At 41.9% G+C, this 20108-nt stretch overlaps 1 protein-coding gene across 1 annotated transcript; it reads left to right on the forward strand.

The window, feature by feature from the left end:
* Positions 1-3865: 3865 nt before the first annotated feature.
* On the forward strand, positions 3866-19125 carry LOC121540452 (SAM and SH3 domain-containing protein 3). The gene is made up of 8 exons (XM_041849331.2): positions 3866-4041; positions 6622-6711; positions 10130-10267; positions 15313-15451; positions 15638-15795; positions 16472-16690; positions 16981-17125; positions 17963-19125. Exons 1-8 carry the CDS (start codon positions 3973-3975, stop codon positions 18205-18207), a joined length of 1203 nt encoding a protein of 400 aa, XP_041705265.1. The 5' UTR covers positions 3866-3972; the 3' UTR covers positions 18208-19125.
* The last annotated feature ends 983 nt before the right edge of the window (positions 19126-20108 follow it).

Below are 20108 nucleotides of genomic sequence, written 5' to 3' on the forward strand. Positions count from 1 at the left end.
AACCCCACCTCTTTAAGGAATACCTGGGATAGGATAAAGTAATCCTTCTACCCCCCTTACCCCAACCCACCCCCCCCCCAAAAAAAAAAAAAAAAACATTGTAAAGTGGTTATCCCACTGGCTATAAGGTGAATGCACCAATTTGTAAGTCGCTCTGGATAAGAGCGTCTACTAAATGACGTAAATGTAAATGTATACTGAGTATCCTCTTGGATAGCTACTGTATGTTCATTCAATGAAACCAGTATATCTTAAGCTGAATATTGTTTATTTATCCTTTTGTTCCTCAAACTTTTGTACAAACACACCAAAATCTCAAACATGTTGGCAACCTTCAATTCGAATGAAGAGGAAACTAAACGGGGACATCCTCTTGTCATGTGCTTTACCAACCCTCCAAAATAACAGGCTACATTACCAACCCCCAAAATAACAGGCTACATTTAACACATCTACTTCCTGTTCTGTCTATTTCCACTTGGTAGGCATACTAATTCTTGTTTTGTCCAACATGCAAGGTACACACGCAAATGTTTACACATTCTCTTTATCCTCCATTGTTTGTTTTTTGGGTTGTTATTGGCTCAAGGAAGAAGTTGTTCTTGAACATTAATTTAGGACTACATTACCCTGTCCTTCAATCCTAACCTTAACCATTATGGGGATAGAAAATATGAAACCCTGTATCAGTGGTTAGGGACAACTGATCCTGCAACTAAAATGGATGGCCATGATTTGACAGACCACTCTCCCTACGGAGCAGTCACACTGTATACCTCATCAAGAATCAACATGGATGTGTTTCTGGTCGAGAAGGCTGTGTGATTCTCCTGTGGCAAGGATTTGCAACGGCCCAGCGGCTTCAGTTTCTAAATGTGTAATCTCTTGATGGCTTTCACTTCAAGTCTGCTTTGACAGAAATACTGTGGGTGTTTTTGTAAAGCTGACTCAGTGCTGGAACCCTCAACCAGCACCTCTATCCCGTGTGGCTCAGTTGTTATAGAATGGTTTATGCAACGCCAGGGTTGTGGGTTTGATTCCCACGGGGGACCAGTGCTAAAAAAGGAATGCCCTCACTACTGTAAGTCGCTCCAGATAAGAGCATCTGCTAAAATGACAAAAATGTACAAATAAAAAAATATATATATCAACACAACTTCAACCAGCACCTCTATCAACACCAATCATCTTCTTCTGGCCAGTATTTGGTATGTATGGCATGACCAGACCAAACTGTCCAATGAAGTACTGTAGATCTAGTCATTATAACGGTGTTGTCCAACAACAAGTGAATATCACTTTGAACACTCTAATTATGAGCTAGGGTGGTAGTTAGAGTGAATGCCAAAGGGAAGGCAGCTTTCAAGACAGAGCGGGGTTTTACTCCTGGCCAGTACTGTATGTTAGGGTAGGGTTTTACTCCTGGCCAGTACTGTATGTTAGGGTAGGGTTTTATTCCTGGACAGTACTGTATGTTAGGGTAGGGTTTTACTCCTGGCCAGGACTGTATGTTAGGGTAGGGTTTTACTCCCGGACAGTACTGTATGTTAGGGTAGGGTTTTACTCCTGGCCAGGACTGTAATTCAGTATAGTATGTTAAGGTTAAGAGGAGGAAATCCTCTACTCCTTTTATATACACTGTATATACAGTTGAAGTCGGCAGTTTACATACACCTTAGCCAAATACATTTAAACTCAGTTTCACAATTCCTGACATTTAATCCTAGTAAAAATGTCCTATCTTAAGTCAGTTAGGATCACCACTTTATTTTAAGAATGTGAAATGTCAGAATAATAGTAGAGAGAATGATTTATTTATTTCATAAAATTCCCAGTGGGTCAGAAGTTTACATACACTCAATTAGGATTTGGTAGCATTGCCTTTAAATTGTTTAACTTGGGTCAAACGTTTTGGGTAGTCTTCCACAAGCTTCCCACAATAAGTTGGGTGTAACGATGGTCATTATGGCCAAACAGTTCTATTTTTGTTTCATCAGACAAGAGGACATTTCTCCAAAAAGTACGATCTTTGTCCCCATGTGCAGTTGCAAACCGTAGTCTGGCTTTTTTATGGCGGTTTTGGAGCAGTGGCTTCTTCCTTGCTGAGCGGCCTTTCAGGTTATGTCAATATATAGGACTCGTTTTACTGTGGATATAGATACTTTTGTACCTGTTTCCTCCATCATCTTCACAAGGTCCTTTGCTGTTGTTCTGGGATTTATATGCACTTTTCGCACCAGTACATTCATCTCTAGGAGACAGAACGCGTCTCCTTCCTGAGCGGTATGACGGCTGCGTGGTCCCATGGTGTTTATACTTGCGTACTATTGTTTCGCAGATGAATGTGGTACCTTCAGGTGTTTGGAAATTGCTCCCAAGGATGAACCAGACTTTTCTTCTGAGGTCTTGGCTGATTTCTTTTGATTTTCCCATGATGTCAAGCAAAGAGGCACTGAGTTTGAAGGTAGGCCTTGAAATACATCCACAGGTACACCTCCAATTGACTCAAATTATGTCAATTAGCCTACCAGAAGCTTCTAAAGCCATGACATCATTTTCTGGAATTTTCCAAGCTGTTTAAAGGCACAGTCAACTTAATGTATGTAAACTTCTGACCCACTGGAATTGTAACACAGTGAATTATAAGTGAAATAATCTGTCTGTAAACAATTGTTGGAAAAATTACTTGTGTCATGCACATGTCCTAACCGACTTGCCAAAACTATAGTTTGTTAACAAGAAATTGGTGGAGTGGTTGAAAAACAAGTTTTAATGACTCCAACCTAAGTTTATGTAAACTTTCGACTTCAACTGAATATACATACATATATTTTACCTTTATTTAACTAAGCAAGTCAATTAAGAACAAATTCTTATTTACAATGACGGCCTACCAAGAGGCAAACGGCCTCCTGTGGGGACTGGGACAAAAAATAAAAATGTAGGACAAAACACACATCATGACAAGAGAGACACCACAACACTACATAAAGAGAGACACCACAACACTACATAAAGAGAGACCTAAGACACCACAGCATGGCAGCAACACATGACAACACAGCATGGTAGCCACACAACACAGCATGGTAGCAACACGACATGGCAGCAGCACAACATGGTAGCAGCACAAACATGGTACAAACATTGTTAGGTACAGACAACAGCATGAAGGGCAAAAAGGTAGAGATAACAATACATCACACGATGCAGCCACAAGTGTCAGCAAGAGTGTCCATGATTGATTCTGAATGTACTGATGGAGATAAAACTGAACCGTGTTTGAATGTTTTTTGCAGCTCGTTCCAGTCGCTAGCTGCTACGAACTGAAAAGAGGAGCGAGCCAGGGATGTGTGTGCTTTGGAGACCTTTAACAGAATGTGACTGGCAGAACATGTGAAGATGATTCATTTCTCCCATTCTTGTTTTGTAATAGGTAAATATAGACCAGCATGAGAGGAAGGCATTCTTCTAGTTCTGCATTTTTGTCACGACAGGACAGAAAATTTCAGTTTTTTTAAATAGTGGTCATCTCTGTTTTATATTAACTATCCCCTATTTTAGAGAAATTAGATTAGATCCATTACTTTTTCAGAATATATCAACCATTACTCTTTGTGAATTTAGAGATTAATCATCTCTTTCACCAGCAGTGTAGAACCAAAACTAGGACGCAAAGGTATTCAAAAAATAAAAAGAAAGAAAATAAAAAATACAAGCAAAGTTTCTCTGGCAAACTCAAACCAAAGTGCCTACAGAAGTCTGCTTCTCCATTTCCTGTGTGGTCATGTGACTTCCTCTCAGTCTCTGTGCTCCACTATGTCAAACAGGAAGTCACTCTTTCTGCCTCTACTGTTTTGTCTGAGTCCTCTAGCAGTGACAACAGAGTGACAGGAGCTGCTGAAGTCTGCATTGGTGCCTGTCTCGCCACGTTTGATCACAAAGAATAGCAGGAGGAACCACAGAGGAACAATGTTACGGCGAAAACCTTCCAATGCCTCAGAGAAGGAGCAGGGGCAGGAGAAGGTGCAGAAGAAGAAGGTGAGGAGGTTTGGATTGTCTGTCTGTGAGTGATGATGATACAAAGTGCAATGACAAGAGGAGAAAGGCTGTCTGCACACTGCAAAAAGGGCTTTGGAGTCAGATGTCTATCAAACACGCATAGGCCTATTTATTTTTCTAAATGAGAAGTGATCAAGTTAAATAAGTACATTGTGTGAAAATATGTGATAGAACAACATAGAGCAACGCAAAGTGTCCATCTTGCTGATTAATGAACGCATGGTGGAGAGTTATTTAGAAGAGCGCTACTTTCTCTGGTTTATCCCATTATACTCGACTAACCCCAACACTGAGATACACCTTAGCCTATAGCCTGTATGTGCTGCAAACACTGACAGGATGTGCTACACAGGCGTAGAAGAAGAAACCTTTGTAGTGACCTGAAAAACCATTCTAAAACCTGGAACTGAAATATTGGAAGCCTTGGTTGTCAGGGTTAAAAATATTGCTTCTCACGGCACAAAACGTTAGTTCCTCTAATATCGCTGTATGATTCATTTCTATTGGCCATGGACGTAGAAGCTAAGTTCAGTTTGAGTCAGACTTTCGTGGCTTCATGCTCTAAAGCTCTACTGGCTTGGTTGGGTAACAGCTAACCTCCTACGCTTAACCAGTGCTCTTGTTTTCCATCCGCAACCCATGTTCTACCCTCCTATCCAGGTTTCATCATAACACACCTCATTACCTTAACGCCATTGCTCCTCCTCACCACCACCACATGCGATTATAATCAGTACTGGATGAGAAAGGTCAAAACTGTACAGACTCAGGAGCAGAGATACTGTTGAATAAATGTATTTGAAACATGGGCTTCAGTGGGTGTTGATGCCTGACAAGGCAAATAATTTGCTCCTCAGCAAGATCACCTAATGGATATTAAATGATACTAATGCCTATCATTATAAACTAACAATTATCTTCTGAGTGGTTGTTACCCTCCTTTGGTTCAGTGGTTTGATAAGCATGTCGTTTTCTCACAGCCACCAAGGCTGTCTAGACGTCTGCAGCGATTGGCTGCCAACAGTTACTCAACATGTACCCACTTCCTGTGGGTTTTAACTAGGGGCAAGAAGGAGAGGTGAAGATAGGCCATGGTGTCAAACGGAAAGTAATGGCTGCTTATCTCTATAGCGAACTGCAACAATTAAAAATGTAAGACAGCAACAATGGTTTCTGTACTGATTCTAAGTACAGTATCAAATTGAGACATTTACATTTACATTTTAGTCATTTAGCAGACGCTCTTATCCAGAGCGACTTACAGTTAGTGAGTGCATACATTATTTTATTTTATTTTTCATACTGGCCCCCCGTGGGAATCAAACCCACAACCCTGGCGTTGCAAACGCCATGCTCTACTAACTGAGCTACATCCCTGTAGACTAAATCATATGTGTAATTACTCTAAGTTGGAGTATACAGTTGGGAATATTTTTCATTCAGAACTGAAGTGTAGAATCAGAGATGTCAACGTAAAGGCAAAAGAAGAGGTTTATTGAAATGCATTGGAAAGACTAGAGGTAGAGGAATAGAGCAAATAAAAGCATACTAGGCTACAACACAGTATACCTGACTTCAGCTTTTAGCTTTGCCATATAACGGTTGTTTGATAATTTGGGAACAGCATTCCATAATGTTATCGATCTGCGTCTAGGCTTTTTATATCTGCGTAAGCAGTGTCTCATGCTACATATCCCATAATATATAACTACATATCCCATAATATATAACTACATACCCCATAATATATAACTACATATTCCATAATATATAACTACATATTCCATAATATATAACTACATACCCCATAATTTATAATTTATCGTCATTATCATGGCGACCAGCCGAGCTAGCGTTATGACCAAGCCTGTCTGATGTAGAGGTGTCTTCTGTCAATCTCTACAGGACGTGATACCAGCTATAGTGAAACATCAGTGTGATAAGTGCTTCCTCAGACTAGGCTCTCCATAATATAACTGGAAAGGTTTTTCTTAAGTTCTAATTTAATAAACCTGATGATATAGAGTTTATGTTGTTGATACAAAAAATATTTCATGCATTGTCATTACTGTAAGTGGTTAACAGTAGGCCTAAACAGTAACCCAGGCCTAAACAGTAACCCAGGCCTAAACAGTAACCCAGGCCTAAACCCCCAAAGACGCCTAAACAGTAACCCAGGCCTAAACCCCCAGAGAGCGGTAACAGTAACCCAGGTGACAGTGACATTTTGGCTCTTGTTCTCAGATGTATATGATGGTTTCCTCTTCCTCATCTAAGACGTTACCAAGTGATGATAAATGCTACTTCCATGGGTTGGTTCTCTACTGTATTTTAGATATCATGCCGATGTTCTGTCTCCTCCCGGCTCATTGCCTCTTATCACAACTGTCTCTGTGAAGTTTATTAGAAGAACTCTGTGGGTGCCAAAATATCCTTAATTAAATGTTATAGGTTTAATACTTTAAGATATGACTTTAGATGTATGTTGAGATTGTCAAAAGTGTATATCTCTGGGTCTCCTCTACGTGTCCTCTATGTATCCTCTCTCTGTCTCCACAGCTCACCCTGCAGAGGTCCAGCAGCTTCAAGGACTTCATGAAGCCCAGGTCCCCTGTAGTGGTGGACAAGGAGTTCAACTTGGACTACACAGTAAGTTTACAGTGTGACTGACTGGTTTTGAACCCGGGTCTCCACTATGCTGTGTTAGCGCACTGAGCTACCTTGGGAAGCTAATGCAATTCTTTAGGGCTCAGACAAGGTTACTCATCACACGAGTGTGGTTCACCGAACTACGTCTGTTAAACACAAAAGCCTCTGATGTCTTCCATTAGCAGCCATATGTAATCACAGAGTTCCATTATGTAACAGTTTAAAACCAACGATTGATTATAGAATTACATGACTTGTTTCAATCTCTTTGTCTACTGAAATTCTAAAAGTGGTTGTTCCTTGACGGGGGACATACTGGATAATGGTCATGCAACCACTGACTTTCACCCATACCCACATTCTCCGCACATTGTTTGCAGTTCATGCTTCCCAATAATAGCCCAAAACAAAGAAATGTTTCACATTGATGACAATAACATCAAACTGAAATAGACAGCACTGTTATTTTGCTACTGTATTTTACAAACAGTATGACTGGAAGTTAGAAGATAAAGAGATAGTTTAGAATACATTTTCGACAAGGAGAGGATGATCACAGAGGATGACGCTTAAAGCTGTGTGTAAACCAAACCACATCAAGAGACAGGACAGAAATACATAAGCAGGATGTCCTCTGTAAAAGCTAGTCAAGCAGAGAACTTCTGGCTGCTGTCTTCCAGACAGTCTGGTGCTTCACAGTGGGATCCATTCACTACAGCTAATGACCTCTCCAGAACCAATTGGTGCCATTAACTGTGAGGGACATGGTTTCATAATGAGCTATCGGCCCACGTGTTGCTCTTATGATTTTGTTTAGGGATTGTTTGGTTCTAGTCCTGTCTTTTTGTGTGCAAGCATGTACAGTGAGGAAAAAAAGTATTTAGTCAGCCACCAATTGTGCAAGTTCTCCCACTTAAAAAGATGAGAGAGGCCTCTAATTTTCATCATAGGTACATGTCAACTATGACAGACAAATTGAGATTTTTTTTCTCCAGAAAATCACATTGTAGGATTTTTTATGAATTTATTTGCAAATTATGGTGGAAAATAAGTATTTGGTCACCTACAAACAAGCAAGATTTCTGGCTCTCACAGACCTGTAACTTCTTCTTTAAGAGGCTCCTCTGTCCTCCACTCGTTACCTGTATTAATGGCACCTGTTTGAACTTGTTATCAGTATAAAAGACACCTGTACACAACCTCAAACAGTCACACTCCAAACTCCACTATGGCCAAGACCAAAGAGCTGTCAAAGGACACCAGAAACAAAATTGTAGACCTGCACCAGGCTAGGTAAGCAGCTTGGTTTGAAGAAATCAACAGTGGGAGCAATTATTAGGAAATGGAAGACATACAAGACCACTAATAATCTCCCTCGATCTGGGGCTCCACGCAAGATCTCACCCTGTGGGGTCAAAATGATCAAAAAAATAATAATAATCCCAGAACCACACGGGGGGACCTAGTGAATGACCTGCAGAGAGCTGGGACCAAAGTAACAAAGCCTACCATCAGTAACACACTACGCCGCCAGGGACTCAAATCCTGCAGTGCCAGACGTGTCCCCCTGCTTAAGCCAGTACATGTCCAGGCCCGTCTGAAGTTTGCTAGAGTGCATTTGGATGATCCAGAAGAGGATTGGGAGAATGTCATATGGTCAGATGAAACCAAAATATAACTTTTTGGTAAAAACTCAACTCGTCGTGTTTGGAGGACAAAGAATACTGAGTTGTATCCAAAGAACACCATACCTACTGTGAAGCATGGGGGTGGAAACATCATGCTTTGGGGCTGTTTTTCTGCAAAGGGACCAGGACGACTGATCTGTGTAAAGGAAAGAATGAATGGGGCCATGTATCGTGAGATTTTGAGTGAAAACCTCCTTCCATCAGCAAGGGCATTGAAGATGAAACGTGGCTGGGTCTTTCAGCATGACAATGATCCCAAACACACCGCCCGGGCAACGAAGGAGTGGCTTCGTAAGAAGCATTTCAAGGTCCTGGAGTGGCCTAGCCATTCTCCAGATCTCAACCCCATGGACAATCTTTGGAGGGAGTTGAAAGTCCGTGTTGCCCAGCGACAGCCCCAAAACATCACTGCTCTAGAGGAGATCTGCTTGGTGGAATGGGCCAAAATACCAGCAACAGTGTGTGAAAACCTTGTGATGACTTACAGAAAATGTTTGACCTGTGTCATTGCCAACAAAGGGTATATAACAAAGTATTGAGAAACTTTTGTTATTGACCAAATACTTATTTTCCACCATAATTTGCAAATAAATTCATAAAAAATCCTACAATGTGATTTTCTGGGGTTTTTTCTTCTCATTTTGTCTGTCATAGTTGACGTGTACCTATGATGAAAATTACAGGCCTCTCTTATCTTTTTAAGTGGGAGAACTTGCACAATTGGTGGCTGACTAAATACTTTTTTTCCCCACTGTATAGTGTGTGTACAGTATGTTTGTGTGTGTGTGTGTGTGTGTGTGTGTGTGTGTGTGTGTGTTTACATCCATGCCAGCATGAGAGAGTATGTCTCTATTTGCTGTATGTATGTGAGAAATCTGCAGTATTTGTTTACAGCACATGTGGTCTGTTGTGCTGAAGATGAGGCTGTAGGCTTCCATGGTAACTACACATCCATACTGTCTGACTGTAGCCCTGTGGGGAGGAGCTAGTATGACTCACTGTATTGCTGACTGCACCATGCTCTGCTCTGTTCTGCTCTACTCTGTTCTGCTCTGTTCTAGTCTGGTCTGTTCTGCTCTGTTCTCTTCTACTCTGATCTGTTCTACTCTGTTCTGTTATGCTCTGTTCTACTCTGTTCTGTTCTGTTCTCTTCTGCTCTGTTCTGCTTTGCTCTGTTCTATTCTATTCTGCTCTGTTTCTACTCTGCTCAGTTCTGCTCTGTTCTGTTCTACTCTGCTCTGTTCTACTCTTCTTTGTTCTGCTCTGTTCTACTCTGCTCTGTTCTGTTCTGCTCTGTTCTGTTCTGTCCTACTCTGCTATGTTCTGTTCTGCTCTGTTCTACTCTGCTCTGTTCTGCTCTCTGTTCTCTCTCTGAGCCTGCTGCAAGTGACACACAAACTTTCATCACAGCCAAGCTTTACTGGAAGCACTTTGACCGACACAGTGTCCCAATCCCTGATTCACGTCACACATTGCAATCTGTGTGTGTATGTGTGTGTGTGAATCGCGGCATGCGTGAGTGTGAACCACTAGAGCACATCACCACACAAGTTACTGTTATAACTTTAATTTTAGTGTATAAAAACAGTTAGGTTAGGTGACCCTGTGCACTTAATTTGTGTCTGAGAATTCACATTTATTGTGATCCAACACAGCAGTGCACATCACCCCCACCTTGCAAAGATTGACTTAAGTAGATGTTGAAATGGTAACCAAAAGTAACCCTCTAGGTGCCGGAGGATGTGACTGTGGAGGAGGCAGTGAAGAGTGGCAGTAAGCAGGGGAAGAAGTCGTGGCGTAACGTCATCTCACGCACCATGACCCGTAAAACCTCCAAGAGGGTACAGAAGGCCCTGGCAGAGGAGGGGGTAAGTGTAGCGTGATGTACTACAATACCCATAACGCATCTGGTTTGGTCTTAGTAAAGAATGTTCCAAAGCTAACAACAGGTAGGTGGAGCACAGCTACGACCAGAAGTGACTTTTTCATGGCAGGTTAGGAGAATTAAAGTAACAGGTTAGGAGAATTAAAGTGGCAGGTTAGGAGAATTAGGTTAAGGTTAGGAAAAAGGGTTAGAGTTAGCTAAAATGCTCTCCTCACCTGCTATGAAAAGTAACTTCCGGTCGTAGCTGTACTCCATCTAGTCACAACCCTAACAACGTGGGTTGGTCTCCTTACCAATAAATCATCAAAACGGACAATTATACTGTAAATATAAACATAATGTATGATTGTACAACTAATTCATAATCAAATATTCAAATATCGTTTTAAATATGTGACAAAAAAATAAGACAATTTTAGGCATAGATATTCAGTTTAACCCTGAAAATGAGACACTTCATTTGAATAAACATGGGTATATCTAAATACAGTACCTCTTTGCCTGAACATTTTCAAAAGGTTGACAATGCCTCTCCCTAGTGGCCACATTCAAACAGCATCCAAAAAGGTTCAGGCTTTCACAGCTATGACATGTTCTACCATTCAAGGCCACACTACAGAACAGTCTACTTTGGAGACTTTTCTGATGTAAGGCCCCCAGACAGCTGTCTGTAGATGTACTATATCCTCATGTTAGGGCCAAACATACACTATCATTCAAAAGTTTGGGGTCACTTAGAAATGTCCTTGTTTTCAAAAGAAAAGCAAGTTTTTTGTCTATTAAAATAACATCAAATTGATCAGAAATACAGTGTAGACATTGTTAATGTTGTAAATGGCTACTGTAGCTGGAAACGGCTGATTTTTTATGGAATATCTACATATGCGTACAGAAGCCCATTATCAGCAACCATCAGTCCTGTGTTCCAATGGCAATTTGTGTTTGCTAATCCAAGTTTATCATTTTAAAAGGCTAATTGATCATTAGAAAACCCTTTTGCAATTATGTTAGCACAGCTGAAAACTGTTGTGCTGATTAAAGAAGCAATAAAACTGGCCTTCTTGAGACTAGTTGAGCATCTGGAGCATCAGCAATTGTGGGTTTGATTATAGGCTCGAAATGGCCAGAAACTGCTGCTGGGTTGTTGCCCTCCTACGGCCTCCTCCACGTCTCCTGATGTACTGGCCTGCCTCCTGGTAGCGGCTCCATGCTCTGGACACTACGCTGACAGACACAGCAATCCTTCTTGCCACAGCTCGCATTGATGTGCCATCCTGGATGAGCTGCACTACCTGAGCCACTTGTGTGGGTTGTAGACTCCGTCTCATGCTACCACTAGAGTGAAAGCACTGCCAGCATTCAAAAGTGACCAAAACATCAGCCAGGAAGCATAGGAACTGAGAAGTGGTCTGTGGTCACCACCTGCAAAACCAGTCCTTTATTGGGGGTGTCTTGCTAATTGCCTATAATTTCCACCTGTTGTCTATTCCATTTGCTCAACAGCATGTGAAATGTATTGTCAATCAGTGTTGCTTCCTAAGTGGACAGCTTGATTTCACAGAAGTGTGATTGACTTGGAGTTACATTGTGTTGTTTAAGTGTTCCCTTTATTGTTTATATAGAGTGAGGGAAAAAAGTATTTGATCCCCTGCTGATTTTGTACGTTTGCCCACTGACAAAGAAATGATCAGTCTATCATTTTAATGGTAGGTTTATTTTAACAGTGAGAGACAGAATAACAACAACAAAAATCCAGAAAAACGCATGTCAAAAATGTTATAAATTGATTTGCATTTTAATGAGGGTAATAAGTATTTGACCCCCTCTCAATCAGAAAGATTTAAGGCTCCCAGGTGTCTTTTATACAGGTTACGAGCTGAGATTAGGAGCACACTCTTAAAGGGAGTGCTCCTAATCTCAGCTTGTTACCTGTATAAAAGACACCTGTCCACAGAAGCAATCAATCAATCATATTCCAAACTCTCCACCATGGCCAAGACCAAAGAGCTCTCCAAGGATGTCAGGGACAAGATTGTAGATCTACACAAGGCTGGAATGGGCTACAAGACCATCGCCAAGCAGCTTGGTGAGAAGGTGACAACAGTTGGTGTGATTATTCGCAAATGGAAGAAACACAAAAGAACTGTCAACCTCCCTCGGCCTGGGGCTCCATGCAAGATCTCACCTCGTGGAGTTGCAATGATCATGAGAACGGTGAGGAATCAGCCCAGAACTACACGGGAGGATCTTGTCAATGATATCAAGGCAGCTGGGACCATAGTCACCAAGAAAACAATTGGTAACACATTACGCCGTGAAGGACTGAAATCCTGCAGCGCCCATAAGGTCCCCCTCCTCAAGAAAGCACATATACAGGGCCGTCTGAAGTTTGCCGATGAACATCTGAATGATTCAGAGGAGAACTGGGTGAAAGTGTTGTGGTCAGATGAGACAAAAATTGAGCTCTTTGGCATCAACTCAACTCGAGGAGGAGGAATGCTGCCTAAGACCCCGAGAACACCATCAAACATGGAGGTGGAAACATTATGCTTTGGGGGTGTTTTTCTGCTAAGGGGACAGGACAACTTCACCGCATCAAAGGGACAATGGACGGGGCAATATACCGTCAAATCTTGGGTGAGAACCTCCTTCCCTCAGCCAGGGCATTGAGAATGGGTCGTGGATGGGTATTCCACTATGACAATGACCCAAAACACACGGCCAAGGCAACAAAGGAGTGGCTCAAGAAGAAGCACATTAAGGTCCTGGAGTGGCCTAGCCAGTCTCCAGACCTTAATCCCATAGAAAATCTGTGGAGGGAGCTGAAGGTTCGAGTTGCCAAACATCAGCCTCGAAACCTTAATGACTTGGAGAAGATCTGCAAAGAGGAGTGGGACAAAATCCCTCCTTAGATGTGTGCAAACCTGCTGGCCAACTACAAGAAACATCTGACCTCTGTGATTGCCAACAAGGGTTTTTCCACCAAATACTAAGTCATGTTTTGCAGAGGGGTCAAATACTTATTTCCCTCATTAAAATGCAAATCAATTCATAACATTTTTGACATGTGTTTTTCTGGATTTGTTTGTTGTTATTCTGTCTCTCACTGTTCAAATAAACCTACCATTAAAATTATAGACTGATCATTTCTTTGTCAGTGGGCAAATGTACAAAATCAGCAGGGGATCAAATACTTTTTTCCCTCACTGTGTATATATATATATATATATATATATATATACACATATAGTGGGGAGAACAAGTATTTGATACACTGCCGATTTTGCAGGTTTTCCTACTTACAAAGCATGTAGAGGTCTGTAATTTTTATCATAGGTACACTTCAACTGTGAGAGACGGACTCTAAAACTTAAATCCAGAAAATCACATTGTATGATTTTTAAGAAATTAATTTGCATTTTATTGCATGACATAAGTATTTGATACATCAGAAAAGCAGAACTTAATATTTGGTACAGAAACCTTTGTTTGCAATTACAGAGATCATACGTTTCCTGTAGGTCTTGACCAGGTTTGCACACACTGCAGCAGGGATTTTGGCCCACTCTTCCATACAGACCTTCTACAGATCCTTCAGGTTTCGGGGCTGTCGCTGGGCAATACAGACTTTCAGCTCCCTCCAAAGATTTTCTATTGGGTTCAGGTCTGGAGACTGGCTAGGCCACTCCAGGACCTTGAGATGCTTATTACGGAGCCACTCCTTAGTTGCCCTGGCTGTGTGTTTCGGGTCGTTGTCATGCTGGAAGACCCAGCCACGACCCATCTTCAATGCTCTTACTGAGGGAAAGAGGTTGTTGGCCAAGATCTCGCAATTCATGGCCCCATCCATCCTCCCCTCAATACGGTGCAGTCGTCCTGTCCCCTTTGCAGAAAAGCATCCCCAAAGAATGATGTTTCCACCTCCATGCTTCACGGTTGGGATGGTGTTCTTGGGGTTGTACTCATCCTTCTTCTTCCTCCAAACACGGCGAGTGGAGTTTAGACCAAAAAGCTCTATTTTTGTCTCATCAGACCACATGACCTTCTCCCATTCCTCCTCTGGATCATCCAGATGGTCATTGGCAAACTTCAGACGGGCCTGGACATGCGCTGGCTTGAGCAGGGGAACCTTGCGTGCGCTGCTGGATTTTAATCCATGACGGCGTAGTGTGTTACTAATGGTTTTCTTTGAGACTGTGGTCCCAGCTCTCTTCAGGTCATTGACCAGGTCCTGCCGTGTAGTTCTGGGCTGATCGCTCACCTTCCTCATGATCATTGATGCCCCACGAGGTGAGATCTTGCATGGAGCCCCAGACCGAGAGTGATTGACCGTCATCTTGAACTATAATTGTGCCAACAGTTGTTGCCTTCTCACCAAGCTGCTTGCCTATTGTCCTGTAGCCCATCCCAGCCTTGTGCAGGTCTACAATTTTATCCCTGATGTCCTTACACAGCTCTCTGGTCTTGGCCATTGTGGAGAGGTTGGAGTCTGTTTGATTGAGTGTGTGGACAGGTGTCTTTTATACAGGTAACGAGTTCAAACAGGTGCCGTTAATACAGGTAATGAGTGGAGAACAGGAGGGCTTCTTAAAGAAAACCTAACAGGTCTGTGAGAGCCGGAATTCTTACTGGTTGGTAGGTGATCAAATACTTATGTCATGCAATAAAATGCAAATTAATTACTTAAAAATCATACAATGTGATTTTCTGGATTTTTGTTTTAGATTCCGTCTCTCACAGTCAAAGTGTACCTATGTAGAAATTACAGACCTCTACATGCTTTGTAAGTAGGAAAACCTGCAAAATCAGCAGTGTATCAAATACTTGTTCTCCCCACTGTGTGTGTGTATGTGTGTGTGTGTGTATGTATGTATATATATATATATATATATATATATATATATATATATATATAAACAAAATATATGTCTATTGTATAATGAATATACAGTATGTCTATGGTTAGGGCATATTTTACCTGAAGGCGCTGTCTGTTGTTGAACACTAAACAATATCCTCTATGTACAGGGGGAAAGTGGTGAGGAGGGCTCCCCGTCCCCCACCACAGACTGGATGCCAGACCTGACAGCAGGCAATAGGACCTCCGTGTGCTCCACAGGCTCAGAGGAAACCGTCCTCAGCCCCCTCTCCCGCCAGCTCTCTGGGTGTAAGCTAAAATATATTTTGTTGAACCTGTCTAACAAGTTAAGTACATAAAGCTAACCCTCACTACATTCATGGCTATAAGTATGGTTTAGCTTCTTATTTTCAGGGAAACCTTTCATGGGACTAAAAGGCTATAAGACATTGCCTATTGACAATGCCTGTAATTGTCTGACTATGCTTGCTGCAGGTGGGGACCGCCAGAGCCTGGACAGTGGCTATAGCCAGAGAGACAGCATGAGGCTGGAGGAGTCCAGTCCTCCCTACACAGGCCCCTTCTGTGGTCGCGCCCGCGTCCACACAGACTTCATCCCCAGCCCCTACGACATTGAGTCCCTCAAGCTCCAAGTAAGTACACTGACTGACGGTAGGCTCAGCATTTAGACTGGTTTAAACAGACTGACGGTACCCTCAGCATTTAGACTGGTTTAACCAGACTGACGGTTCCCTCAGCATGTAGACTGGTTTAACCAGACTGATGGTACCCTCAACATTTAGACTGGTTTAACCAGACTGACAGTACATTCAGCATTCAGACTGGTTTAACCAGACTGACGGTACACTCAGCATTTAGACTGGTTTAGCCAGACTACAAAGTAAGACCCACCCTATGGAATCTGTTAACAGATGGTGAAATAAAAGAAGGGTTCCTTAGTCATTATCCATGGCTGAATCTCTATAGGAGCCAATCTTATTGAGCGCTGATCAGATTAGACATATAACATAATTACAGTAGTATTAGAGTATCTCAGAGAAGTATACAATTACAGTAGTATTAGAGTAGCTCAGTGAATTATACAATTACAAAGGTATTAGAGTAGCTCAGTGAAGTATAGAATTACAGTAGTATTAGAGTAGCTCAGTGAAGTATAGAATTACAGTAGTATTAGAGCAGCTCAGTGACGTATAGAATTACACAGACCCACTTCACATATACCACAAATGTATGTGATCTTATAGTATGTAACTGGAATGCAGATCATGTTTGGATGGAGGTAGTCATTATTCACTGTTTCTCATGCAGAAAGGTGACATCATCCAGATCATTGAGAAGGACCCAGTGGGCACATGGACAGGGAAGCTCAACAACAAGGTGGGCACCTTTAAGTTCATCTACGTCAACATCCTACCGGACGAGGCCACACCGCCCATGAGGAAGAGGTGCTCCAACAAGAATCGCTGCTCCACGGCCAAAAACAAGCCCCAGACCCTGGAGGAAGTTCTGGAGAGGATCGGGCTCACCGTAAGACAATCAAATCCTCTTAATCTCATACAGAGATTCAAATAAACAGCTGGCTTAGAGAACGCAATCAAAGAGAAATCATGACTAACTTGGATCAGTTGAATTGGGAAAAGTTTAAACACTGAGTGCTGTATAAAGACCTTAGTGAAATTGGATAAATACCTGACAATGCAAATATATAATTGCATTTCATTCGACGGTCTCAGAAGTTCCTGTCAATGAATCTTTTTGGGGGGATTTTGTGCAATGCTATCGCTAATGCTAATGTGATGCTTTTCTCTGATGTTTAGGAGCTGGGCTCTTTGCTGTCTATGCACGGCTTCCAGAGCCTGGAGGACTTTGGCGGCCTGAAGGAGTCCCACCTCAATGAGCTCAATATCACAGATGCTGAACAACGTACCAAGATCCTGACTGCTACTGAGCTGCTGCGTGACTGTAGGTCCACTCTCCATTCCATCTAATAACATACTCACACTATAGGAGGCCCATGATCACATTATGATCACACATAAACACACCTACAGGAGGCCCACCACACACGGATACCATGCTTTACTGCAGCCAGACGATGCCATAATCTACCTGTAATCAATCAGCACATTGTATGTACAGTATTCATTTGTATATTCAGTCAATTTTCTTTTCTACATGGAAGCCTCCCTCATAGCCTCTTATGTGGTACTTCAAGATGTAATGCAATGCAGGACATTTTCAACAAGGCCTAGAAGTGTACTATTTTCTCCATACAGTGCTATCATCAGCTTTCTCTGTACAGTGCTATCATCAGCTTTCTCTCTTTTTATCATCAGCTGTTCCCTAATTAGCTTCATTTTATGAGGCTCACTACATTAATGGTACAACATTCCGCTCACATTTTCCTGCTGTGCTCATTGGCCTGTAGGAAACCCCATTTGGCCCTCAGAAACACCTTGATATGGGAGCTCTCTTCCCTCCAGCCAGATCATTAGCCCTCATTTAAACACCTGTCCTCTAGCTGTTTCCTCTGCTCTGAACATAACCACTTGGTTGGCCATTAGCCTGTGGGGCTAGCAGCTCCGACGTGCTTCCCTGTTCTAATTACATACACTATGGCCGGGATTCAAACGAACCACACTGCGCTGACATCGCACTGCACTTGACTTTTAAAAGGCAATTTCCCTGACGTTAGAGGCACATGCTGAAGTAATGGCATTTGTACCAACACTGAAATTGATGGGATGGTTAACTCCGCTGTATTGATGTTGATGGTTGTATTGTCTTTGTCCCCCTCAGCGGATGATGAGTCTGAGCCAGAGGAGGAGGGAAGTAGTGCTGAGGAGAAGGATGACCTACCCAGGGACTCAGGCTGCTTCGAGAGCACAGAGAACCTGGAGGACGGGCGCCATGAACCAGAGGGAGAGCCAGGTACGGAGCAGAAGTCTAACCAGGAGCCAGAGCAGCACCAGGTTGAGGAGGAGCAGCTGAGTTCTGTTGAGGAGCAACTGCAGGAGCTTAGAGTGGATGAGGAGGTCTCCTGAGAACTGAAGAGAAGAGAAGCTCTGGAATTGATGAGAACCTTGGTTGGTTGACTGTACTGATGGACATTTATCAAAAGACAATGACAATTGGTTGATTGATTCAAACCATCAGAATAGAGTGATAAAGTCAGGATTAAGCCATATATACTGAGAGGGAGTTTATTTTCATTTGTGGCCCCCACACTTTAAAAACAAAGGGTCACAAGGCTGCAGTCGTAGCATGAGCTTCACCAGTAACTACTGAAAATGTTTTTGAAGAATGCAAGACTTTTGAAAGTCTCTCTTTTTTGGGGGAAAGCTCGGTGTGGTCAAGTTGTAAATATGAATTGATTGTGCAAGTGTCATCCTTTTCACTGATACCATGTCATTTGTGCAGGTCTGAGTGGATTTTTTATAAACAGAGCATTCTTATCATCTTTCCAGGCTACTATTAGTTCTGACATGGATATTAAGATCTTAGTAAGGACATACAAACTTTTATATTTTTCAGTGTGTTTCTGACATGATATGGTCACGTATTTCATATTATTTCCATCAATGGATATGTAAGAAATATTACTTTTCTAACGTTTTTTTTTTTTTTTAATCCTTTATTCTGTCAAGTTTTCTGTTACTTTTTAAAAACATTTTAGGTATTTGAATGTAAAACGTTTTGTGTTTTCCATGTGTAATGTTTTTTTTAGCATGTTTTTTTCAACCGTTATTTGGGAAATATCCTTGAATATTAATGTTTATGAATTTGTGGACTGTATATAACTTTTAGACATTTGACAGCACCAAAGCCATATCTCATGTGTTCTGAGTTTTCACTGTATATTTGTGTTTACCTCTGTATTTTGTGGTAACATCTGTATGTCTGTCATAGTTGTTAGGTAGATTTTTCTGTTATCAATTTGAAATAAAACAGTTCATAGTTAATTAACCTGGGCATTATACAAGACACACTATAGGACAGTATGTATAGACCCTCCCACTGCACACAGAGGGCACTGTTAATAGCTCTGTTTATATCTGGTGCTAACATGTGTCCTGATTTGAGCCGCATTCAGATTGTGCTCAAACTTTTAGACCAGTGTAGATTATAAAAATTATTGATTGTGAGCAGATCTTCCTGACAACCTCCGAAAGTAGTCCGGAGGAATTGATTGGTTGGATGAAAGCTAAGTGGTCAGAGCTTAGTGACAGGTCAATGGGTGGAGTTTACAGTTGAGTCCAATAAAGACAAGGCTCACAGGATAGAAAAGAGTAAAAACCCTTGAATGAGTAGGTGTGTCCACAGTCGTGGTCAAAAGTTGAGAATGACACAAATATCATTTTTCACAAAGTCTGCTGCCTCAGTTTTGATGATGGCAATTTGCATATACTCCAGCATGTCATGAAGAGTGATCAGATGAATTGCAATTAATTGCAAAGTCCCTCTTTGCCATGAAGATGAACGTAATCCCCAAAAAACATTTCCATCATGTCAGTGATTCTCTCGTTAACACATGTGAGAGTGTTGACGAGGACAAGGCTGTAGATCACTCTGTCATGCTGATTGAGTTAGAATAACAGACTGGAAGCTTTAAAAGGAGGGTGGTGCTTGAAATCATTGTTGTTCCTCTGTTAACCATGGTTACCTGCAAGGAAACACGTGCCGTCATCATTGCTTTGCACCAAAAGGGCTTCACAGGCAAGGATATTGCTGCTAGTAAGATTGCACCTAAATCAACCATTTATCAGATCATCAAGAACTTTAAGGAGAGAGGTTCAATTGTTGTGAAGGCGGCGTCAGGGCGCCCAAGAAAGTCCAGCAAGCACCAGGACCGTCTCCTAAAGTTGATTCAGCTGCGGGATCGGGGGACCACCAGTGCAGAGCTTGCTCAGGAATGGCAGCAGGCAGGTGTGAGTGCATCTGCACG

Source organism: Coregonus clupeaformis, chromosome 3 (assembly GCF_020615455.1).
Source record: "Coregonus clupeaformis isolate EN_2021a chromosome 3, ASM2061545v1, whole genome shotgun sequence".
Lineage (NCBI taxonomy): Eukaryota > Metazoa > Chordata > Actinopteri > Salmoniformes > Salmonidae > Coregonus > Coregonus clupeaformis.